The 26361-nt window shown below is 45.4% G+C and overlaps 1 protein-coding gene across 1 annotated transcript; it reads right to left on the bottom strand.

Moving 5' to 3' along the window:
- Nucleotides 1-2556: 2556 nt before the first annotated feature.
- Nucleotides 2557-24696, bottom strand: LOC310700985 (vomeronasal type-2 receptor 26-like; the record flags this gene model as incomplete). Its single annotated transcript, XM_083490941.1, has 6 exons — nt 24635-24696; nt 20636-20875; nt 19727-20524; nt 4874-5000; nt 3237-4145; nt 2557-2561 (listed from the first exon to the last, which is right to left on the bottom strand). The coding sequence occupies exons 2-6, from the start codon at nt 20795-20797 to the stop codon at nt 2557-2559; spliced, it is 2001 nt and encodes a 666-aa protein (XP_083347067.1). The 5' UTR covers nt 20798-20875; nt 24635-24696.
- Between the last annotated feature and the right edge of the window lie 1665 nt (nt 24697-26361).

Raw genomic sequence — 26361 nt, 5'->3', positions numbered from 1 at the left:
TCAGTATGCCTGGTGAGTCTGGGCCTCGCCCCCTAGGCATACTGGGTAGTGAGGAAGAGGGAGAAGGAGAAAGGAGGGGGGGAGAAAGTGAAAATGAAGAGGAGTGACTCAACTGTTTTTCTATCTGCCCACTGCTAGCCTCAGCCCTCATCCACCACCCAAGGCGTACCTAGACTCCCTTGCACCCTGTGTACCTTGTCTGGCCAACCAGAGCAGCAGAGATGCTGTGGGGATCACATAAGCACCAAGCCGCTCCAAGCCAGAGTAGAGAGACATGATTTTTGCACCTTCTAGAGCCTTGTCAAGGAACAACATGGCCAGTTCTTAGGTATGCCCCTTCCCATCACTGCCTAGAGACTTGGCAACCTCCTTGTTCTCCCCAGACATCTCAGATACCTCTCTGATCCCCAGTTCAGCCCTGGGTTGAGAGGAAGAGAGAACGGTGCTGAACCAAAGGTAAATTGTTCCGGAAGCTCTGCAAACACCATATTGATACTCATGACCCAATTAATTGGTAGTGGTTGTAGCACTGAGCTCCTATGTGTTTATAGTCACTTGCTTTGAAGCATACTAATTGTCTTGCTTTGATGTCACCCTTATCTGAGAGTTTGGGGTGCTGAGCTCTGAGACCAGAAAGGGAAACTGTAATGTTTGGGTATTTGCCAACTCCAGCCTCCTGGTCAGATGGCTGGGGTATGCTGCTTTGACCTTTAGCTTGGGTGTGCATCTTCTTGCTTGCGATGTCCATTCCGTACAAGTGAGTGCGAAGAGGAACTGGCAGGCTGCATCGCTGTAAACCTATACTTTTCTTAATAAAGGCACTAGAACTGATCACTCTGGAGTTTTTGACATCCTTCTTTGGAATTCCTGCAACTCACGACTCACACAAGCTCTCCTCTGGCCAGTGTGGTGTAGTGGTTAGGAGCAGTACTCTGTAATCTGGGGAACTGGGTTCGTGCCTCCACTCCTCCACATGCAGCTGCTGGGTGACCTTGGGCTAGTCACACTTCTTTGAAGTCTCTCAGCCCCACTCACCTGACACAGTGTTTGTTGTGGGGAAGGAAGGGAAAGGAGAATGTTAGCCGCTTTGAGACTCCTTAAAGGGAGTGAAAGGCGGGATATCAAATCCAAACTCTTCTTCTTCTTCTTCTTCTTCTTCTGTGGTTTGCAAAAAGAGCAAGGAAGGGTGGTCTGTTCACTTCTGGCTCTGCCCCTGGCCACGACTAACTTCAGCATGGCTTAGAGCTGACAGGTGGAGCATCCCCAAAGGGAATGGAGCTCTCTGCAGGAAAATTGGTTCCCCATCGTGGGATATGTGGGAGACAACTCCACTGGGGGTTCATTAATAAGGTTCACACCAAATTCCCAACTGGTCAGACTTTATTCCGTAATGCATCACATGACATACTGTAGTACAAAATACTCTGTAGCTGCATGTCTATGAACACACACCCTATATAGGATATATGTGCCATCTTCTGCCACATTCTATTATCCCAGCACCTCACCATCTTTTCACCCAGCCACAGTCCTTGAAAACAGTTACTCAACCCGAGATTTTCTTCCTGTATATGCAGAAGCTCACCTTTTACCTTGATGGCTAGTTGTTTTTATTATAATATACACTCGGGTTCCTCCTAAAGTGGTTCCTACCAATTTTGGCATCAGGCCATACTCTTGCATTCCTATCAATATTGGCCTTATTTCTGAATCACAAAATTGTGAAATCAATAAAGAATTCCTCAGTTACCACCCTCGGAATATTCCCTTTTCCAGATCCCTTCACAAGGGCCTCTCCATCTCCCTCTCCTCTTTGCCAGGGGTCAAATGTGTATCTCCCTTGGCCCACTTGCAAGGGTTTGTGAGCTAGACAGTGTATCTTTGGCCCCGCCCTCCACCGTGCAGCCTTCTTCCCCAGCTGCTATTTGCAGATTAAATATCTATCCATGTATTTATTTAAAAGTTGTCCCTGTTGGGAATACTGCCAGGGAGATATAGTCCATCATGGCCCCAAGCCGGCTGTCGGACGTCCATCGATCTCCCGTAGTCACGCAGATCCAGCAATTAGCGACACGAAGCCTCAAAAATAGACTGCCACATTCTAGGGCTCGTGCACACTTTTTATCAGCAGAAAACACAGCCAGAAAGCTGCACCGCAGAAGAGCATATTTACAGACTTTATTTAGCGTTGAACAGAACAAAGAAAAACATGACCGTTCTGAGTCAGTGTCTCCGACCGACTGCAAAATCGAAAGGAACAGCAAACGTAAACATCCTGTGAATAGGACATGCGCAGACTCTGTGACTCACAAAGCCTGCTCCCTTTTAAGGTGGAACGGAAATATCCTAACATCCCCCTGCCTTACATGTGTCAGAGGGCCTGCCAGGTGTGCTCTGGGTTGGATTCGCCACTGTTGGGCCCAGAACTGTTCTGCCATGTTAAAAAAAGAAGTCAGGAGAAAGCTAGGGTCAGCCCAGACAAAGGGTGAGAAAATCCCTCCACTCCTCATGGTAGGGCAACAGCTGGGGCAAATTCAGCCGGAGTCAAAAAGGAGCTCAGGCTAGAGACAGAAAGAAAGAGGAACAATAGTGGAAAGGATGGACCCAGATCTATACACACACAAGATGAAAACAAAGAGAATTAGTATAGAAACAAGAAGTAAGGATTTAAGACGGAGAGGCAAGGAGCTGGGAGACCTCATTTGTTTCTGCTTTTGCTGTATCAGGGAATAAGATATTGTTAAGTATACGAGCTGGAATTGAAAACTAGACAGCTGAGGGAGAAGGGGAAAGAGAGAAGAAGAAATTAAATTGTAAAATGTGAAAATTAAGATTGATATAAGGTTTGAAATGTTAGTTGGAATATAAATTTGTAATATAAAGCAGTAAATGGGGGAACGTAGGACACACCTAGGAAAAAAAGTGGGAAGTCAGTTTATTTGGAGGAAATGTATTAAATCTGATGTAATTTGGTATTGATTGGTTAAAATTTGGAAAACTAATCTGACAAAAAGAGAGAGTGAAAGAGACAGACAACATTTTTTATGGGAGCTGACAGTGGCTTTGACATTACAGAGAGAGCACTTCTCATATCATAGGCTTTGGTATGTGAATGGGGTGAAGAGAGAGGGATATGGTTGTGCAGAATTAAACCAACATGTAAATCACTAAAACAAAAGGTCTGTAGCCATTGCAGTGTTGTGACACCATTTTCATATACAGGAACTATCACATACCATCTTTTGATTTGATTTTTAGCTGTAGATGCTCCTTTGTGTTCAGATCAGGTCTCAGCACAATAATGTAGCATTTGGGAATAAAGATGCAGCCCAGAAGCCCAGCACTGGAGACCAAGATAGAGAAGACCTGCACGGCCACCATATACTTCCCCTTGGTGCTCAGGTAGGTGGGCACAAAGGACACCCAAACACTGCAGAAGACCAACATGCTGAAGGTGATCAGCTTGGCCTCATTGAAGGCCCCAGGCAGCTTCCTGGCTAGGAAAGCCACCGTGAAGCAGATGGCAGCCAGGAAGCCCATGTAGCCAAGGGCACCATAGAACATGGCCACAGACCCTTCGTTGCATTGCAGGATGATCTCTCCAGGGAGGGAGCACATGTCAGAGTCTGAGAATGGGGGAAAGGTCCCGAGCCAGATGGTGCAGATGAGAACTTGGAAACTGGAACACGAAATGACAATGTAATTGGCCAAACTCTTCCCCAGCCATGTCCTCACCTTCTCCCCTGGCTTTGTGGCCTGGAAGGCCAGCACCACAGTGATGGTTTTTGCCAACACAGAAGAGACAGCAACCGAGAAGATTATGCTAAAGGCTGTTTGTCGGAAGAGGCAGATCCCTCCCCTTGGCTGGCCAATGAAGAGGAAGGAGGACAAAAAGGAAAGCAGGAGAGAGATGAGGAGGATGAAGGAGAGGTCCCGGTTGTTGGCTTTGACAATGGGAGTTTCTGTGTATTTCATTAGGATTCCTAACACAAGGCCTGTGGTTAAGGACATGAAGAGGGCAAATGAAGCCAGGAGGATCCCCAAAGGTTCTTCATAGGCAAGGAAGGTGATAATCTTGGGGACACATTGATCTCGGTCCTTGTTTGGATGTTGATCTTCTGGACATTTGATGCAACGGTTTGCATCTGCAAAGAACAGAATTATTGTTGTTGCTGTTTTTGTTGTTCTACCATTCACACTACATTCCCAGGGCAGCTTACAAAAACCAGAACAAAATATAAAAAACAGTTTAAACAAATCAAAATTTATCTATACATCAATAGTGATGAAAGAACACCCAGATGGTGCACATCATTATCTCATCTGGGAGAGCATTCCACACAGTAGGCACCACGGTGCAAAAAATTGAGTGGTCTATCATCAGTCAGTCATCCCGGCTTCTGACTTGGCAGGATTTTATTGATTTATGCATTTATCTACTCTTGTTTCATGAAGTTTTTTACAAGAAGCAACACCCCATTCTAGTGTTAATTTAAAATATGTAACAATAACAAAATACATGAAACTTAGGCCAAAACTTCGGTCTCCTGAATCAAAGTTTGACGCTTGAGTGACATGTCGGAAGGGATTTGTTGCCCAAAACCAGAGAGCTGTCACCGACATTTCTAATGTGAGTTCTGAGGATTTCCCCCCATGCTGCGTAGGTTTGCTTCCAGATGTCATGGAATTTGACTCTAAGAAAGAAAGTATCTATGCACACATAAGGAAATGCAGAGGAGTGCTCTAACAAGGTACACCTTGTGCATGAACTATAATCACATAGCACTGGGCAGTTATAAATTTCACTTTAAAAATGTATTTGATATCTGTGTCTGCTTCCCCAAGGGTGTCCCTTTCCTAGATGGTTACCCACCTTCCTGCGTGGAGATGGTCCCTTCTGAACAGGGAATGCAGTCATAGCAGCAGAGTGGTTTTCCTTCCTGAACCACCTTGATGAATCCGGGATGGCAACTTTCCACACACTTGGAAGAAGGCAAGGTCTAAGCATAAAGAGAAAGACCATTAAGGAAATTGCATGAGGCCTAACTGGTTTCCTGGTGGATTTCAGAAAATGCAACCAGTCAGGGCATTGCTGGAAACCCACTATACTAGAGATATGAGGGTGTTCTTACACACTAAATTTGGCCTTACACTCTAAATTTGGCCACCTCATTTAGTAACTAAAATTATTTACACCCTTGAAATTTGCCTTTCTTCCCAATAGCTGGACCCTCAATTTACACAGCTTCTCAAGGGACCACCATAAGGTCTTGAAGAAATGTTGGCCCTTGGACATGGCATGCATTTGAAGGCAGCTCCACACAGAGCCTGGCACCCTTATTGGAACTTATGGGATAGGGAACCCAGTTAAATCAAAGAGATGATCTCCCCCACCTGATTGAGCCATTTGGGCCACACAATGGCATCCTGGTTGATGGTGAGCTGTAGGTTTGGGGAGCCCCGTCTGTCCAGACTCCCAAACTTCACCCTTAGCATGGACTGATTGGGAAACTTCACCCAGTTCACAATGTCCAAGTCAGCTGCCAGTTCCCCGTTCTCATCCAAGTATACTCCGTCCATGGAAGAATTGTAAAACTGTGAGTATCTCAGGAAAGGGTGGAGCTAAAATTAAAACAGCAACATTTAGAATATGGGAAACTTCGTTACTATCCAGTTCAGCCCATTTCGTGCTTAGAGCTCCTCCGACTCAGAGTTGGAGTCTTTCTAAACATTGAAGGTTTGTCCATAGTGGAGTCTACTGTGCTGTTTGAATTCAGACTTAATCTGCACAGTCCACCCACAAACAACACCAAACCTAATGTTTTTCCACTGTAAATTTGGGGATGTGGGGATAATCAGATAAGTTGGGGGGAAATCAGGCTTCAAACAGCTCCACACAGAGTCATTTGTTTTGGTGTTCTGTTACTCTCCTTTGAACACCCACTATTTCCTCAGTACTTTCAGTTCTTTTCCTCCTCCTGTTTCCGGTATGCTTCTGAACGGTGATACATTCTTTTGATCCCTCAGCTGTAAAGAAAACCAGAGAACCGCACAAGCAAACTACATTCAAATTTCTACACCGGAAGTTGTGCCCCAGGCTGAAAAGTGTGTGCTGAGGAATTGCTTTCATTTCTATTCCCACCATGCTTTTAACTATTTCCAGTGTTCTTTTGAACAGAGGTATTTAGACTGCAACCCAAAGGGGAATGTCTACTGCGTGAATAGGAAAGACCAACGTTGTTCTCCATAGTCCAGGCATGGCCAAACTTGGCCCTCCAGTTGTTTTGGGACTACAACTCCCATCATCCCTAGCTAATAGGACCAGTGGTCAGGGATGATGGGAATTGTAGCCCCAAAACAGCTGGAGGGCCAAGTTTGGCCATGCCTGCCATAGACAAATTCAAATACATGCAAGTGTGGACTATAAAAAAGAAATTCGAGAAACTCTGCTAAATATAAATGATCATTCCAATTATTGGGGCAAGAATATTAAGGCACAAGAAATGTTACACATGTATACATAACTCTACACTAATGAGCTTATGTGTAGCCTGTTGGGATATTCTGTTCCACCTTAATAACAGACGTGTGGAATTGTTGTATGTCACATGTCTGTTTACACTCCAGCACATCTTGCTGGAAACTTCCGTTTGTGTATAGCTTTTGCTTTAGCTGTCGTGCTTTGGACACGAAGGGGATCAGACATGTTTCCTTTTGTCCTGATGTATGCTGAATAAACTGCTTGTAAACATGCTCACACAGCTTCTCCTGCCACTTCTGCTGAGTAGCGTGCCCTAGCTTCTGAAGCTTGAGTCACAGATTCATGCCAAGGACTGGAGTTCGCCTGGCACACTGGTCAGTGGGCTGGAGACAGCTGGGGACCTGCCAATTGCCCTTGTTTCCTTGGTGGCATGCATACACACTTAGTAAGGCTCCCGTAAACACACACACACCCTTGGAGAAAGGCTGGGGCTTAGTTTGCCCAGGCCAGTGCCAATGGAGCACCCAAGTGAGAAGGGAGGGAGGCTTAGGAAGAGCCTGCACAAGACCATCTTCCCTGCAGAAGGGAACTCAATGCAGGAGGTAGAAGGACTTACTCCAAATGGGCCACGACAGAAGGAGTTATGCTAAAGATGGTGGGTGTGACCAGAGGGGCTGTGACCTCTAAGGATATTATAAGTAGGCATGAAGAAGAACCATTGTTCTAATGAATACCTGCCATGGATGCAGCCTTTGAACTTCCATACGGTCAGTCACCATCTGCTTATATCTAGATGAATATGCAACATTTAAGGCATGTGCCACAGCTTGGACAGTGTTGTAGATCCTGTAGCTGTCTAGAGAGAGGATTCCTTCCAGAACGCCTTGAGGCAGCACCTCCTGTTTCTCTCTCTCTCTGCATCTTGTCCAGCCTTTCACTGAGAATGCATGCTTTGAATAGGAGCAATTAAAAGCTTCCTCACAAAACTTCTTAACGGCAGAGGAAAAGGGTAGAAAATCATCATATTTTGCCCGTTTATTTGTCTCCAAAAGGAAAGAGAAAATGCTGTGGATGTGTTGGAAAGATAAGTCAGAGTACACTACGTCCAAGTAAATGTCCCACATTGCTGTTGTGATCCACACGTTCCCTACAATGGGTTTCACCACCTCGTCAAATAAGCCTTGTATAAGTAATATTCCCTCTAAGACATAAGATTTTTCTACATAGTAAACAAATACATGAACTTGTCTCCACTTGAGGAATGGAAGATGATGGATCTTCTCTTTCAATGTATTAAGTTGTGGGAAGATTTGTGAGATGGCAATACAAATGCCACTCTTGATGAGCACGGGTGTCAAGCTCTTCAGGAACCTCTCTCCATTGTCGGTGTCTGGTGCAATGAGACCAATGAGCCTCCATCGGAAGTGCTGGAGCAGCTTGACAATCCCTGGGTACAGGGCTTCTTCTTTGGGTACCACCCGGTAAAAAAAAGGGAAATGCCTCTTATCATTCAGAACATGAGAAACAAAAGCATAACTGACCTGGGAAGGGAAGGAAGATCAGGGGGTGGTTTTTATTTGATTTTTTGTTGCCAACAAATGTATGGCTGTTGTGGAAAAAGCCATTTCCATGCTGAAGAGATTGAAAATAGAAATGCCAATTTCTATTATCTGCGTTCATATTAATGTATCCATTAATTTCCTCAATATTTTTTGATTCCTATACATAATAAACAGTAGCTTCTGAAAGATATTCATTTTCTGATTGGTTTCTACCCACAATTGTTTGTGTCCAGTGATTTTATTCTGTGCCCTGGTGTTCCAGGTCATCCTCATGTTGATGAGGATGATATTTGTTGACACGACACAGAACTTCCAATTCCACAATAAATTGCTGCATGGAAGAATCCTTTGTCTTGGGGTGGATCTACACACATGAAAAAAATATGCTATAGAAATTAGATCATTATAACAAACGGGGGGAAACCCTATGGAAAGTCATGTAGAAAAATGTTCTGCTCTCTTGTGCCATCTGTTGTTGTATGTTTATAACACATTCAAATCGTTGTTTCTTTACTAGTGTAGCTGAGTCCCATTGCTTTGAAACCCTGAAAAAAACATTTGAGTAGAAATGGCTGTGTGAGGAAAGAAAGGGTGATTGTCCACCAGAAGCAGTTAAAACTCTCTCAAGTCTGTGCAATATTCTTTTAAAAATGAATGCCTGTCTCCAGTTCCACTTAATATCCACCCCACTTGGTTTTTGGATTCTATGGAAAGATCGCAAAGGGGAATTAGGCTCAGGCTGCAGAAAGTCCCCCCCTCTCCATCCGCACCTGTGGGATTTTATAGATGCCCAACAAGCTTGAAATCTGGATGGAGTTTTGAGAATCAGCCCCTTCAAGGATAGCCAGAATGTCATTTTGTCTTCCACAGTTGTAGTTGGGCACGTTCACCTGCCCTATAGAAAGCAGGTCTAACATGGCATCATACGTCACCCTGCTGTTATAAAAGTTCTCATAGAAGCTGTAGCCAAGGGTGATGTTTTGTAAAAGCTTTGGATTCTGGTTGATATCCTGAATAGCAAACGAGAAGGAGAGGATCTGCCAGTATCTTGTCTTTAGTTTCCTGCAAATATATGGAAATATGTCCTACATTCAATGAATATTAAAAAACTTAATTTCTTGCTTTTTTGACAAGTTGAACTGTATTTAATTTCTGGAATTTAACTTATGCTAGCACTGATCCAAAGCACTCAACCATAACAGCCAAATCATCCTTGATGGTGTGTGTGTGTGTGTGTGTGTGTGTGTGTGTGTGTGTATAAAGAACTGTGGACATGCTGAAAATGGAATTTGAGATGGGAAGAATGAGAAACTGAGAGAAACCAGAAATGACAGATTGGTCCATCCTTAGGCTGAGCCTAAGTGGAAGGTTCAAAGCACTGGCACAGACCTTGGTCCCCATTCGGTTTCAGAGGGAGAGGTGTCCCAGGTTCATCAGAACTTGGCAAAAATTCTACAGCTCTCGGGCCCTTTCCTATGGTTTCTTTCAAACCTAAAATATATTTTTCTATGTAACCTTGCCTAGTATACATATTACGTATACATATGAAAAGCAGGCTATGAAATCGATTGCACTTCAGCACTGATACACCCTCAAAGGCTCCCTCCAAAGGCTAAAGAGGAGAGGGATTTAGTAGGAGCAAGAAAGAGCCTGGTTGTTGGGGGTCATCTGACTTCATAAAATCAATACAAAATGGAGCAGCACCAATCCCACCCCCACAAAATGACTTACCTGGAAAAGCTGGTGGAAGGAGATTCATTGAAGGTGTGTGGATTAAGAAACGCTCTTGTGGGAGAAATGACCCCACCAATGAGGTGGTCTCCTGGCTTGTAATAATTAAATGGGTCAATCTGATCCCTCTCCAAAGTTAAGGGGCATTTCACCTTTGGCATCTCACAGTCTGCATAAGGCAGCCACAGCAGCAGAAGAAACACCAGCATCCTATGTCTGCCTGGAACGGCCTCCTACCTTGTGATAACTCAAAAGAATTAGTAGATGAAGCCTAACGCTTTTGCACGTCTTTCCAAACGGTGACGGAGCCCAGCCTAGATTTCCCATCAGAAGGGGGTGGTAGTAAGTCAAGCTCACACAAAGATATTTCTACGCAACTGCCCTCAGTCTCAGCCCAAGCTGCTGGTGTGGCAGGAGATGTTTATGCTCCCATCCTGCCTGGCTCTCATTTTTTATGCTTATTTCAGTAAGCTTAAAGAAGATCTTTGGACAAAGCTCCAGAGGAGAAGAGAAAAATCACTATGATTTTCATAATTATAAGGGGAAGAAGCACCCCCTGTGAAAGATCATGAACTCTCTGTGTGGCTCCATGCGCAGGTGCAGGGCTGGAGAAAAGCTCACAGATGTGGCTCCAGACTCCAGGTGCATAATGGAGCGGGCAGTTGAACATGTCTAAAGTTTGGTGCAAAAACACATTCACAAGGGTCAGGATCAAGATTTCTTTTTAGGACAGTGATGAGAAAACTCTGATATGCAGACAGAATTAAGCCTGCCACATATCCTCCATCATTTCACTGATGAAAATAGACACATCCTATTCTATTGGGACACGGGTGGCGCTGTGGTCTAAACCACAGAGCCTAGGGGTTGCCGATCAGAAGGTTGGCGGTTCGAATCCTCACAATGGGATGGGCTCTAGTTGCTCGGTCCCAGCTCCTGCCAACCTAGCAGTTCGAAAGCACATCAAAGTGTAAGTAGATAAATGGGTACCACTCCAACAGGAAGGTAAATGGTGTTTCCATGCACTGTTCTGGTTTGCCAGAAGCGGCTTAGTCATGCTGGCCACATGACCCGAAAGCTATACACCAGCTCCCTTGGCCAACAAAGCGAGATGAGCGCCACAACCCCAGAGTTGTCCGCCACTGGACATAATTGTCAGGGGTCCTATACCAATAAATCTTTGCTTTCCCATACCAAAGACATGCTTGCCAGCCAAACTTTAAATCATGGTCTTCCAAGTCTAAAATATATGCATTTTCCAAGATAATCCATTCCTTTAACCAGCATACACAAGCTGCATCACAATACAGTTGCAAGTCCAGCAGGGCAGTCTCTTCTTCTTTTTTTATCAATTGGAATTTTATGTTTAATCTGCGGCTTTTTCCCCTGCCAGACAAATTTAGAGATATCTTTTTTCCATTCTTTGAGGCAATTTAGGTTACTGACAATCGGTATTGACCTATAAAGCCTTAAACGGCTCAGGACCGCAATACCTTAAGGACTGCCTCTTCCCATATGAACCTATCAGGACCCTGAGATTGTCTTCTGAGGCCCTTCTTCATGTGCTCCCTCCTCGAGAGGTCTGGAGGGTGGCAACACGAGAATGGGCCCTTTTTGCAGTGGCTCCTCGTCTGTGGAATACTTTCCCCAGGGAGCTTCACCTAGTGCCTTCATTATACACCTTTAGGCGCCAGGGAAAAACATTCTTCTTTAACCAGGCCTATGGTTGATTGTCACCTAATGCCCTTTTAAAACAATCAACCTAGGAATTATAGGTACCGAGATTCCATCAGATCAGAAGAAATTGTCCATGTATGCTACAACAGCTGCTCGGACGTTGTTAGCCCAGAAGTGGAAGAAAGAGACAAACCCAAGTAAAGAAGAATGGCAAATCAAGCTGATGGAATATGCCGAAATGGCAAAACTAACTGGGAAGCTCAGGAATCAGGAAGACAAGAAATTCAAAAAAAGATTGGGAAATGCTTATTATGTATATACAAAATCATTGTAAACAGGACATTAGCAGGATTTTAAAGACACTTGTATTGTAACAGAAAGTACAGATAATCTAGAAATATGAAAAATTGGAGAAGTATTGATATGTAGTTGAAAATAGAAATAATAGGACCCATGGAAGTGATGCGGGGGAAGAGTCAAGTGATGCAGGGTAATCTTGATATGTGGGGAATTTTTTTTTATATATTATGATGTAACTATTCTTTTTTCCCTTTTTTTCTTTCAAAATCTTTGAAAATTAAAATCTTTGAAAATCAGTAAAATAAATAAAAACTATATATATATATTTTAAAAACTTTTTGTTGGGGGGTGTTATTCGGTTGCCTCTGTTTTGATTTTGATTGTGTGTTCTGTGTTTTTATATTGCAATTTTATCTCGTGAACCCCCTGAGACCTGCGAATATAGGGCAGTATACAAATTTAATAAATATAAACATAAATATCAGGAACAGTTGCATTCTGACCTCCTTAGTTCACAGAAAAGGCAATTAGGGTGGCCTGGGAACACGGGAGAGGTGTGGGGGAAATAAGTGTAGAAGGAATGACCACTATTTCAATGACTTTAAAGGGTGACTAGGCAAGTTCATGGAGAGATTAGGCTATCGGTGGCTTCGAGTAAAGATAGCTGTGATCTACCTCCACTGACAGAGGCAATATGCTTATGAATCCTGGTTGCTTGGAAGAGAAGTGGGAGAATGCTATTGCCTTCATGCCTTGTGACAACAGAATACTGCACAGGCTAGGCCTTGCGTCTGATCCATTGGGGGTCCTCGTGTGTTGTCTTTCCCATTGCTGTTTGTGAAGAGCCTACAGGTAATGCTACTAGGTGGAGAATGGATTTCCCCCCCCTGGCATCCTACTTCACCAACAAAAGCAGCTGATCAAGAGGTGCAATCGACAAGGTCAGGAATGGGAGTGAGGCTGCATAAAATCCTCCTGCCCTTGAGATCTCAGGCCTAGAAGCTGAATATGGTCTCCAAGTGTCTCTTATCTGGCCCCTCAGTACTCTCCCTAGCCCACACCCATTCTAGACATGCCTCCTATTAGCCCTGTTTTGTTCCCTCCCAAAGTGTTTTAGCCTTGAACTCTGAGAATGCCTCTTCCTTGTGTGGATGACTACAGGGTAGAGAACCGTGTGTGTGCGGAAACTAGACTACTGAAGAAAGGTGAAATTTTCATGTCTTGTTCTGCCCACCTCTTTCCCTGCCCACTGCTGCCATGTGGTCACCTGAAGGTTGTCCAGAAGGAAATGTGGCTTTCAGTCTGAAAATTTTGCTAACCCCTGCAACAAAATGTAATTTCAGAAGTTCGCAATATTCAGAAATAACCATGCGAGGTGTCTGTATGTGCATACATCCTAAAATGATATTTAGGTCCTCGTCAGTTGAAGGCCACATAGACTTTTCTCCCCGCTCTGACCAAAGCTAAGAGCAGGGAGCCACTTCTGTAAGATCTTGTAAACATGTTTTCCTCCAACTCTGCACATGTCCCTCAAGCCACACAGAGACTCCAGGCCATTGCCAAGGTGACACGTCTCTCCCTTACAATTATTCTTATTCCTGCCAAAGCTCCAGAGATTTGACCAAAGATTGCCTGTGAAACCAATCAACTAAACATCAGAATCAAGAGCAAGGCAAGGTAATTTCTTGCACCACTGTGGTTGGGAAAATATGCACTACGCTGCTGAGAGCCTACACACACACACACACACACACACACACACACACACAATTCCTCAGTGTCCTGACTGATCATGAGATAGTTTGAGCATCTAATGTCCAGCCTCTGGAGACACCACTATTTGATAAAACTTTTCAGCTGTTGCTCTGCACGTGAAATAACTCTGAGCAATTTCCCATTTCTTAACACAAGCTTCTGCTGTTGCTGCAAAATGCCTGCACTGTAATATTTATGCATTGCAGTGCGTAGGACTATATGGCCCCTGGGTTCCCTTCCAACTCTACAGTTCCATGACCTTTCATACCTTTGTTTAATGCACCCCTTCCTTAAGAGCCAGCAACACAGTCCACTCTTCTTTTTAATCCTCAATACAGTTTATTAACATAGGTTTCTTAAGACAGTAAAAGAGCAGCAACACAGAGATCCTGTTACCCAATAAATATATCAAAGTTTATTTGAGAATTTAGGGACGTTTAGTTGTGCACACACAGATATAAAGGTGAATTTAGGATTGATACTTTGCCACCAAGCACTGGCAGAGGAAGGCAAGTGCAGGGGGTGTGGTGCACACCGGGCGTCAGCGCTGAGGGTGGGTGACATCGCCACGCCACCACCCCCACCCCACGCTCGCTGCACTAGCAGCAGGCTGCTAGGGACAGTGCTGCCACGGGCGGCTAACTGTGTCCCTCCCAACGTTTTCCATGTGGGTGGCTAGCGGCGCACCCCCATGCTCTCCGCACGGGCGGCGGGCAGCTAGGAATGCTTGCTGTGCGGCCAGCTAGCCCTGCTCCGCGCCGCTCCAGGTGCCGAGGTAGGTAGCTCCACCCCTGCCACCAAGTCACAGACACACACACATAAACTAACAGAGAAATGGCTGGATGAGATCAAGAACCACACAGTAGACAAAGAGCAACAGCCACAAAAGACTGACCAACTGCAGTACCTGAAAGTGAAAGCAGTGTCTACACTAGGCCCATCTCAAGGCAGGGTTGCTTTAACTTTCCAGAACTCAGTCAGAAGATGGAACGCCATGACAGGGACAGCTGAAAGATGTTTCTTCTTATTCATGTGGGTACAAATAATACTGCCACACACAGCCTTCAACATATAACAAGGGATTATGGACCAGATAAGGGGCTGTGACTCTCAGGCAGCTAACAATCAGTAAGAGAAAGAACTGCATTTTCAGAGGTTCAGGGTTAATCCAGAAATACCAGCTCCAAATGAAACAAACTTGCTCAAAAGTCCCCAGTTTTACCCCAAAAAGTCCAATGATGAAACACAACACCCCAGGATCATAATTAGAATAACACAGGATTGTTACAATCCTAACAGAAGCTATCCTAAGTTTTTGTTACCAGGTGCTCCTTTGTATTCAGATCAGGCCTCAGCATGATAATATAGCACTTTGGGATGAAGATACATCCCAGAAGCCCAGCACTGGAGGACAAGATGGAGAAGACCTGCACGGCTACCATGTATTTCCCCTTTGTGCTCAGGTAGGTGGACACAAAGGACACCCAAACACTGCAGAAGACCAGCATGCTGAAGGTGATCAGCTTGGCTTCATTGAAGGCCCCAGGTAGCTTCCTGGCTAGGAAAGCCACCATGAAGCAGATGGCAGCCAGGAAGCCCATGTAGCCAAGGGCACCATAGAACATGGCCACAGACCCTTCATTGCATTGTAGGATGATGTCTTTAGGCTGGGAGTGCATGTCATACTCTGGAAATGGGGGAGACCGTCCCAGCCACAGGGTGCAGATGACAACTTGGACACTCAAACAGGAAATGACTATGTGGTTGGCCAGACCCTTCCCCAGCCATCTCCTCATCCTGTTCCCTGGCTTGGTGGCCAAGAAGGCCAACACCACAGTGATGGTTTTTGCCAAGACAGAAGAAATAGCAATAGAGAAGATGATGCTGAAGGCCATTTGTTGGAGAAGGCAGGTTGCTTTCCTTGGCTGGCCAATGAAGAGGAAGGAGGACAAAAAGGAGAGCAGGAGGGAGATGAGGAGGATGTAGGAGAGGTCCCTGTTGTTGGCTTTGACTAGGGGAGTTTCCTTGTATTTAATGAAAATTCCAAACACAATGCCTGTTGTTAAAGATAAGAACAGGGCAGTGGAAACTAAGATGATCCCCAACTGTTCTTCATAAGCCAGGAAAGAGATAATCTTAGGGATACATTGAACATGGCCTTTGTTCGGATGCTGATCTTCTTGGCATTTGGTGCAAAGTTCTGCATCTGCGGAGGAGAAAAACCATCCATAACCATCTGTGTTCTACAGTGGTACCTCGGGTTACAGACGCTTCAGGTTACAGACTCCGCTAACCCAGAAATACGGTAGTACCTCGGGTTAAGAACTTTCCTTCAGGATGAGAACAGAAATCACGCGGCGTGACAGCAGCAGGAGGCCCCATTAGCTAAAGTGGTACCTCAGGTTAAGAACAGTTTCAGGTTAAGAACAGACCTCCAGAACGAATTAAGTTCTTAATCTGAGGTACCACTGTACTACCTTTTGGGGGGGGGGGAGATGCTGATGTGGGAAAGGTCAGGAAATGAGTTTGTGTAATAGGGAAAGAGTTTTTAAAAACAATTATTTCATAACTGCTTGTCCTCCAGAGTTATATGTGGAGCATAAGCTTTCTCAGAGTGATTCTCCACCTTGTTTCTATCATCTCAAGGAACACCCTCTCCCTTGAAGTCACCCACCTTCCTGAGAGGAGATTGTCCCTTCCGCACACGGAGCACAAGCATAGCAGCAAACCGGCTCTCCTTCCTGAACCACCTTGGCGTATCCAGGCTGACAGCTTTTGGTACACCTGGAGCGAGGCACAGTCTAAGCATAACGAGAAGAAGGTACATCAAGGGGAAAGTGCTGGAAGCATTTGTGTATGGAATTCATTCATAGTCTGGAAAGGACCCACTGACCTCACCCACTTCTTCTTTTTTTAACAAGGAAGCACTTTTAATGCAAAACAGCATCGGAGGTAAACCACTTTGGTGTACCTGCTTGCTTGTTTCAGCATTTTTATTCCACCTTTTAATACAAATGTAGGCTCAAGGCAGAAGACAGAACATACAAAAAGATGGAGAAAAGCCAGCTGCTCTGATCTCTGGGAGAGAGAGCCAGGAGCTGCAGGCCGAGACCCTACCTGCCCGCAGACTCTCTCATCAGGGTGGTGCATGCTCTAGTTATCTCTCGCTTGGACTACTGCAACTAATCCAGAATGCGGCAGCTAGACTGGTGACTGGGAGCGGCCACTGAGACTATATAACACCGGTCTTGAAAGACCTTCACTGGCTCCCAGTACATTTCCAAGCACAATTCAAAGTGTTGGTGCTGACCTTTAAAGCCCTAAATGGCCTCAGTCCAGTATACCTGAAGGAGCATCTCTATTCCCCATCATTCTGCCCAGACACTGAGGTCCAGTGTCGAGGGCCTTCTGGCGGTTCCCTCGCTGTGAGAAGCCAAGTTACAGGGAACCAGGCCTTCTCGGTAGTGGCACCCGCCCTGTGGAACGCCCTCCCACCAGATGTGAAAGAGAAAAATAAATACCAAACTTTTAGAAGACATCTGAAGACAGCCCTGTTTAGGGAAGCTTTTAATGTTTAATAGGTTATTGTATTTTCGTATTCTGTTTCAAGCTGCCCAGAGTGGCTGGGGAAACCCAGCCGGATGGGCGGGGTATAAATAATAAACTATTATTATTATTATTATTATTATTATTATTATTATTATTATTACACCTCATGTGAACTGATAAACACAGGATGTGTTTTCTCAGGATCCCCAAACTCTAGGATTTCTTTGAATATCTTGGATTCCCCTGCCATCTGGGCTGTGGCAAGAGGGATTGGTAGAGGCAACTATTGCTGGGTAGTTAAGATACAATTGGTCGAATTGGTCCACCTTACAAGGCTGTTTTGTAACAGTTGTGCGAAAGAAGAGCATGAACTTTCCTAGCTTTCCACTCTTATAACGTTCACTACCTTGTTGAACTGTTTGGGCCACTCAATGGCTCCGGGGTTAATGGTGAATTTTATGCCAGTGGACGCCTCTCTCTCAACACTCCCAATTTTCACTCGAGTGCTAGACGCATTGGGAAACATCACCCAGTTCTCAATGTCATAGTTGCCTGCCTGCTCCCCATTCTCATCCAAACACAGTCTGCCCATGGAAGTGTTTGAGCTTCGGATTTCTCTTAGGAAAGGGTGAAGCTGCAATGACAGTGAAAACACCAGCAATAAGAAAATACGAAAGTGTGTTGGATATCTCAGTCCTGCTCGCTTTCAACTCTGTCAGATAAATCAGTAAGTTTGGTTCAGGATTTAAAGCAGGGGTCAGCAAACTTTTTCAGCAGGGGGCCGGTCCACTGTCTCTCAGGCCTTGTGGGAGGCCAGACTACAGTGGTGCCTCGCAAGACGAAATTAATTCGTTCCGCAAGTTTTTTCTTCTTGCAATTTTTTCGTCTTGCGAAGCACGGTTTCCCATAGGAATGCATTGAAAATCAATTAATGCGTTCCTATGGAAACCGCTTGCCGGGCTGGCGGTGCGGAGAAGGGCTTTTCTCCCCACCGCAAGCCTTCAGGACAGGTACGGGAACAGAGGGGAAGGGGCGCAGCGCTTCCCCTCTGTTCCCGGGGCTTGCGGTGGGAGGAGGGTTTTTCCTCCCCACCGCCAACATTCAGAACAGCATTCTGAATGTTGGCGGTGGGAAGGAAAACCCTCCTCCCACCGCAAGTCTTCAGGACAGCCATCCGAAGGCTGGCGCGGGGAGAAGGTCTCTCCGCCCCACCGCCAGCCTTCGGAGGAGCCTTCCGAAGCCTGGCGGCGGGAGGAGGTCTCTCCGCCCCACCGCCAGGCTTTGGAGCAGCCTTCCGAAGGCTGGCGACAGGAGGAGGTCTCTCTGCCCCACCGCCAGGCTTCGGAGCAGCCTTCCGAAGCCTGGCGGCGGGAGGAGGTCTCTCCGCCCCACTGCCAGCCTTCGGAGGAGGTCCGAGGACAGTGGGGAAGACGCGCTGCGCTTCCCCCGCTGTCCCGGAGATTTCCCTATGGGCTTTCGTCTTGCGAAGGAAGCCCATAGGGAAATTCATTTTGCGAAGCGCCTCCAAAATGGAAAACCCTTTCGTCTAGCGGGTTTTCCGTCTTGCGAGGCGTTCGTCTTGCAGGGCACCACTGTATATTTTTTGGGGGGTGAATGAATTCCTATGCCCCCAAATAACCCAGAGATGCATTTTAAATAAAAGCACACATTCTACTCATGTGAAAACACGCTGATTCCCATACTATCCACGGGTCGGATTTAGAAGGTGATTGGGCCGGATCCAGCCCCCAGGCCTTAGTTTGCCTACCCATGATTTAAAGGTATGAACTCTGCCACAGTTAAAATTAAAAGCAAGTTGGCCTGAACTAAGGGTGAAGCTGTCTGCAATTTTTGGAACAAAAGCTTCCTATTGTTATGCCTTCACGTGTAACTGCAAGTTGGTTGCTTGCAAACTAACACTAAAGTGCAAATAATTTTATTTAGAAGTGCTGCTGCATGTCAAAACTAACTTGTACTTTTCCACTGCAAAATTGGGGAAGTTTACATGTGCCCTGCGTGTTGAAATTTTACATGCATATTCTTGTACTGTATGAGCTCTGAGACCATTCTGACTCTCACGCAAGTAAATGAACTCCTGAGCTCTCAAAATAGAAGAGCTTTTGGTGAATGAGGTGTTGCTGTTTTTTAATTCTACAACAGCTGTTATTAATTAGGGCCAGTGCACATCTCATGTCAGCCACAAATCATATCCATTCTATTCTACTGATAAAACTGTTAATTCAAGCAAAGACCATTAACAACAAAAACAACAATTCATTACTTGTGCCCCAGCCACTCTGAGTGCTTTCCAACGAAGTATAAAAAACACAACAGATATCCAGAAAGCCCAACAGTTCTAAAAACAAGTCATTGGGAATGTCGTATATTTTAACCAGCTGACATAATGCCATTGCCACAGTTGTCCAATTTATCTCAAGTGAATATTCTTCCACAGTACGGGGGCCACTGCAGAGAAGACTTTCACAGGTGTAAGCCACTTTCAATATCAGCACATGAGTTGGACATTTGACTGTGCTGAGTAGCTCCTCTTCCTTGCACAAACATCTGAAGGGAGCCCTCATAATGGTTGCCATAATCTTGAATCCTGATAGGAAACATTTGCTAAATTTGGGACAAGGGGTTACCATTTGCAAAAAGGTGAAGGAAATACCTGCCATGGCTCTAGCCTTTTGTCTCTTTCACCCACCAGCGCCATCAGCTTTGATCTAGATGAATGTGCAACATTTAAGGCATGTGCCACAGTTTGAACACTAAAGAAAGTGGTGGAGCTGTCCTGAGACATGGCTCTCTCCAGCTCCTCTTGAGGCAGTTTTTCCAGTTTCTTCTTCTCTGTGCATCTTGCCCGACCTTTCGCGGCCAACACATGCTTTGAATATAAACAATGAAATGCTTCCTTCCAAAACTGCCTAAGGAGGTAGGAATCTGGTTTGTAGTTTTGATGTGTCTTTCTTATCTTGAACTTCATTACAAAAGACAAAGATCCATGGATATGCTGAAAGTCATCAGGATGAAGAGACAAGTTCAAGTTCATGTCTTGAAAAGGGGTCGTGATCCAGACTTTGGGCCCAATTTGTTTCCCATGTCGCACCTGTAGTGCAACGATTAGTCCCAATCCCATGTAAGCAGGTACATAGTAAACAAATACGCTGACTTGTCTCCAGATGAAAAATGGTTCGCTTGGGGAAAGCATGTCATATAGATCTATCTGAGCTACTTTTTTTGAGAAAGCAACACAAATCCCTTTGCTGATCATCAGAGGCACCAAGGTGCGCACAAAACATTCTCCACTGTCGTCATCCGGAGCGAAGAGGCCAACCCACGTCCATCCAAAATGCAAGAGCAACTTGACAATCCCTGGGTACTGAGCTTCTTCTTTGGGGACCATCCGATAAACAAAAGGGGACTGGGTGTCAACTTCAAGAACTTGCCTAGTGAAACCATAGCTGATCTAGTCAGAGAAAGAAGAGATTAGTATTTTGCTGTACCTTCATGATAAGGAACATCTTTATTAAGCTGAAAGGACAAATATCTTCTATCCCCCCTTGTCCTCCCTTCATACCTGTGGGATTTTGTAGATGGCTGACATGGCTGAAATCTCTTTTGAGATGACAGAATTGACCCCTTCAAGAACAGCCAGCAGGTTATTCTGTCTTCCACAGATATAGTTTGGGACATTGCTATTCCCGCCTCCAAGCAAGTCTAGCATGGCAGCAGAAGTCATCCTCTCATCCAAATAGTTCTCATAGAGGTTGTAGCCCAGGGTGATGTTGGGTAAGAGCCTGGGATCCTGGTTGATCTCCTGGATGGTGAACAAGAAGGACAAGACGTACCAGTAGGACTTAAATATCCACCTGCAAAAAATTAATCAATTTAAAAGTTCATGAAATACTAGGAAATTGATGCAAGAGCTGCTGTTCTTTCAGTGGCCTTGGCTACTTCAAAGTGAGTGTGTGAAAAATTACTCAAGTGTTCTTTAAAAAGGACTGGCACTTTGGTGCAATTTGAGTGCAGATGAAGAATCACCAAGCTCATCAATACATATTTATTTAGGAATGAAACCTGTGTGATAAATTTGAACAGTTCATAGTTTGGAGACTCCTCTACTGAGGAAGATCCCCAGGACTAGATTGCTTCATTTAAAGCATGCTTTCCCTGCTCTTTAGCAAGAAGAGAATTCTGTCCTAAACCTTATACAGTGGTACCTCGGGTTACATACACTTCAGGTTACATACGCTTCAGGTTACAGACTCCGCTAACCCAGAAATATTACCTCAGGTTAAGAACTTTGCTTCAGGATGAGAACAGAAATTGTGCTCCGGTGGCACAGCAGCAGCAGGACGCCCCATTAGCTAAAGTGGTGCTTCAGGTTAAGAACAGTTAAGGTTAAGAATAGACCTCCGGGACGAATTAAGTACTTAACCCGAGGTACCACTGTAATTGAAAAATACATGACACAAAGGGGGAAAGGGGCTGGAATGGAAAAGAATATATTTAGCTAAGAGGGATTTTTACAGAATCTATCATTGGCCTACTATTGCATTCCTCAAAATTATTGTAATTTATTTGTCCTAATAAGATTAATAAATTGCTGGCACCTTGGAAATAGGCCAGCAGCCTCTGAAGAGCCACAGGCCATTTTCCTGGTAAACAAGAACCATTCCCTTGGTGGTAGAAAAATTACTCACGGCTTAATCCTTGTGAAGGGGGTCTCGGAAAAGACATATGGATGTTGTTGGTCAATAGATGTTGGAGATACGATCCCACTGATCATAAAATCTCCAGGCTGGTAATAACTGGGTGCTTCAGATTGATCCCTGATCAGTTTCAATGTGCATTTTGCCTTCAGGTTGCCACTGACTCCATGGGGCATTAGCAAGAGAAGCAACAAGAGAATCAGCAGGGATCTCATTCTGCCTCTGCATCCTGCACTGTCCCAATCTGGCTGGTTTTCAGCAATGGCTTTGGAGCCTTTAAATGCCATGCAAATATATATCCACTCCCCCAACCTTTCACCTGCTCTAAACCTTGACTCAGCCTGCCTCTGACATGAGAAATATGATTTGCACCAACTTTTCTTTCCAGAAACTGTGCAATGAATAACACCATGCTTTTATTGGTTCTGATGTTTAGGCAATCTCCAGGAACATCTCTTGAGCTTTCAGAAGAAGCAATCACTATGATTTTCATAATTGCAAATGGTGGAAGTTTTGCCGCTGCAACTTCCCAGAGTCTTCGTTTGATTCAAGGGGCAGGTGCAAACCTGGAGAAAAATATGTTTGCAGAGAGCATCTCCACAGTTTGGCATGATTCAAAGTGGGGGGGGGGGGCATTTGACCTGGACTGTGCTCACAAGAACCTAAGAAAAGCCCTCCAACTGAATCAGAACAATTCTGTTCCTTCTCTGTACATGGGAATCCTAACCCTGCAAGAATAGGAGAGGTGGACCCTCCCGTAGGGGTAATGTCAGCAACGATTTGGGGCAATTAGCTCTATAGGGGATTAGTTCTATTTAAGCTCACTCTACACCACACTCTCACTGGCACACTCTTGGGGAAATGTATTAGTGTCGGGCCCAATATAGGCCTTTCTATCTCCCTCTTTCCTCAGATCCTGTGGGACTTTGGTGGCCTTCCATGTAGGGCAAGTAGGTCCTGATGGGACTGGTCACTCTTTCTCAATGGATTTTTTGGTGGGGACATTCCTCCACATTTGGTGTCAAATCCCGCAGGGCCCTAGTCTCTTGTGACAGAGAGTCCCACCAAGTCGGGGCCGGTACTGAAAAGGTCCTGGCCCTAGTTGAGACCAATCTAACCACCTTGCGACTTGGGACCTCCAAAATGTTGTCATTTGTGGACCTTAAGGTCCTCCGCGGGGCATACCAAGAGAGGTGGTCCTGTAGGTACGTGGGTCCTAGGCCGCATAGGGCTTTAAAGGTCAAAACCAGCACCATAAACCTGACCCTGTACTCCACTGGGAGCCAGTGCAGACAAAGAGCTCTTCCCCATTACATAACTGTTCCAACCAAGATTTCACTGTAGGTCTCTGACAAAGTGAGCAGCAGCCCAGTGTTATGAGAGCATATGCTAAACTGGGTAGCCCAAAACATAGAGAGGACACCAGGCTGGCAATGACTGGCTTATGCCACAGGAAATTTGCCAGAATACAGTTTTTCTTGTTGGCCAACTCTTCCCTTTTTAGCCAATTCAGGGCTAGGGGAGGCATCTGGGGAGGATTCCCCCCCCTCCCCGTGCCTATAGACACAGTATATATTGCATCAAATAGCTATGGCATGTGAATCCAGCTGCGAAGGGGTTTTGCAGCCATGGTACCTCATCTGGGTTGCTGTTGTTGGGTAGAGTACAATGGGTGTGTAACCAGGTTAAGCATGGAACAGGAATTACCGTATTTTTTGCACCTTAACACTCACTTTTTTCCTCCTAGAAAGGGGAAATGTCTGTGCGTGTTATGGAGGGAATGCCTACGGGTGGGGGGGGATCTACTCTTAAGGCAGCCCTGTTCAGGGAAGTTTTTAATGTACGATATTTTAGTGTTTTTTTGTTTCTATGGAAGCTGCCCAGAGTGGCTGGGGAAACCCAGCCAGATGGGCGGGGTACAAATAATAAATTATTATTATTATTATTATTATTATTATTATTATTATTATTATTATTACTGCAGTCGTGAACAGAGGATCCATGGTTCCACTTCCTTCCCTCCTCTGTTGCTCACTTTGAAACAGCAAAGCGGGAGAAGAGCTGCTGAGTGGGGAGGAGAGAGGGACAGAGAGCCTGCTTGCTTTAAAGGAGCAAAGTGGGAGAGGAGAGGAGCCTTCTCCCCTTATACCCCTCTTCTTCATTATTAGCAGCATCCTTCTCCACCCACCCCACGCATGCTTCTTCTCCCCTTAAACCCCTCTTCTGCATTATTAGCAGCATCCTTCTCCTTGTCCCTTGAGTGCTTTCCCTTCTCTCCCCACTTAAAACGTGGTTACAAAGCACGGATCTACACGGATCCTCAGGATTTTTGCATTGGGCTACTCCAAACTCAGTCAGATCACATGTCTGTGGCCACAGCATGAACCACAAAAATCATACATCCACTGTTTCGTTTAAAATTTTTTTGTTCTTGTTTTCCTCCTCTAAAAACTACGTGCGTGTTATGGTCGGGTGCGTGTTATAGAACGAAAAATACGGTATTCCTTTGTCTTTGTAGTGTAGGCATGTAAAAAGGGAACAGGAGGACAGAGCAGACACACAAACCCCCTCCTTTCTTTTTTTTTTAGCAGCACAGAGCCTCTCCCTGCTTTGAAGCTGGCTTGGTAAAAGGAAATGGGGTGTGTGATGCTGGGCAACTCAACACACAAGGAAAGGCATAAAGGGTTAACCAGGAAGGAATAAAGGGAGCTGCCTTATACTGAATCTGACCGCTGGCAGTGGCTCTCCAGGATTCCAGGTAGTGATCTCACACAGCCTTGCAGGGAGATGCCATTGGAGATTGAAAATGGGGCCTCCTGCATGCTATTGATTGATTGATTGATTGATTGATTGATTTAATATACCGTCTTATACCTGGGGGTTTCAGAGCAAGGCAGGTCCTCTGTCACCAAGCATGTTGCGAGGAACTCCTGGTCTCCAGCTCACTTCCAAAGTTTCCAGTCAGAAGCTTCATTTGTAAAAGCCTCGTGTTTTTTCCAGGTTATTTTAACCTTACAGATTTCTCCCCAAACAAGTAGATCTAAACAAAATAGTGCATGTGGGGTTATTTGGGGCGGGTGGAAGATGGCAGGACCCCCAAGGATATGCTCTATGAGAAGCTGGCTTCAGGCACCAGTCCCATTGGCAGACCAACTTTGCATTACGAAGATGTGTGCAAACAGACATGAAGGCCAGCAACATCAACCCAGTTGTGTGGGATGCAGACAACCGCAGGGCCTGGGGACAGGCAGGTTGTGCAATGATTCTTCAACATCAGCTTCGTTGGACTGGTCATGTTGTACGGTTGCCTGATGATCGTCTTCCAAAGCAACTACTCTATTCTGAACCTAAAAATGGAAAGCGTAGTTCTGGTGGTCAACAAAAGAGGTTTAAAGACTCCCTCAAGGCAAATCCTTTAAAATGTAGTATAAACACCAGCAATTGGGAAACCCTGGCCTGAGAGTCCTCCAGTTGGAGAACAGCCTTTACCCAAGGTGTCATGGGCTTTGAAGACACTGCAACTCAGGACGCAAGGGAGAAATGTGCTAAGAGGAAGGCACGCTCGGCAAATCCACACCGTGATCAGCTCCTGCCCAGAAACCAATGTCCCCACTGTGGAAGGACGTCTGGATCCAGAATTGGCCTCCACAGTCACTTACGGACTCATTGTTAAAACCGTATTTATGGAAGACAATCTTACTCGGCTACGAGGGATCGCCAAAGAAGAAGTAGCCCTAGCAATGACCAGAGAAGGAATGACTGCTGGGAGGAACACAGAGAGCAGAAACACCACGGTGCCTCTGCAGCAGCACAACCAGACACCCTCATCTGCCCCAGCTGCAACAAAACATGTCTCTCCTGTGTCGGTCTCTACAGCCACAGCAAGCACTGCAACCATCCAAACAGCCTGACCTCACATGAAAGCATACCATTGTCTCCTGAGACAGGTGGATGCCAACACGACAACCCTGAGTTTATGGAGCAGGTGCACCTAACACCGAAGAAGGAGAGGCCCATTGTTTCAGCACCTGAGGCAAAATGCCCCATATTACCTCTGGGGTGGAGCGGGGCATGAGGCTCTGCAAGGGCTTCCTGCAAGAAAAAGCCTTCACCAAGCCTGGGAGGGAAAGGAGCTTCAGAAAGCGCTTCTTTCTTTTGAGGGCTTAGTTTCCTAGCAAGGCGGAGGCTAGCTTCGACATCATTGCAAAGGTGCACTCAGGGCATGTTTATGCATTGGAGCTCAGCCCTGCAGGTTTTTTCTTCCTTATCTGCTTTTGGCTGTGTGGAAAAAGAACTTGTGGATTTTGGCTATTGTTTGGGGGGGGGGATACAAATAAACTGTGTTTTTCTTGGGTGATGGAGGATCCAGAACGTTGCTATGACAACTGGTGGGATTTCTTACACTTCGAACCGAGATGTTTTGATTTATACTTGTGGCTCGTCTTTTCCCTTTCTTGTTATTTACAGTGGTACCTCAGGTTACAGACGCTTCAGGTTACAGACTCCGCTAACCCGGAAATACTGTAATACCTCGGGTTAAGAACTTTGCTTCAGGATGAGAACAAAAATTGTGTGGTGGCCACACGGCAGC

The sequence above is a fragment of the Podarcis liolepis genome, assembly GCF_965112155.1.
Source record: "Podarcis liolepis genome assembly, chromosome: 2".
Classification (NCBI taxonomy): Eukaryota; Metazoa; Chordata; class Lepidosauria; order Squamata; family Lacertidae; genus Podarcis; species Podarcis liolepis.
The sequence above is the reverse complement of the archived record's forward strand: the minus strand, read 5'-3'. Positions and strand labels throughout refer to the sequence as shown.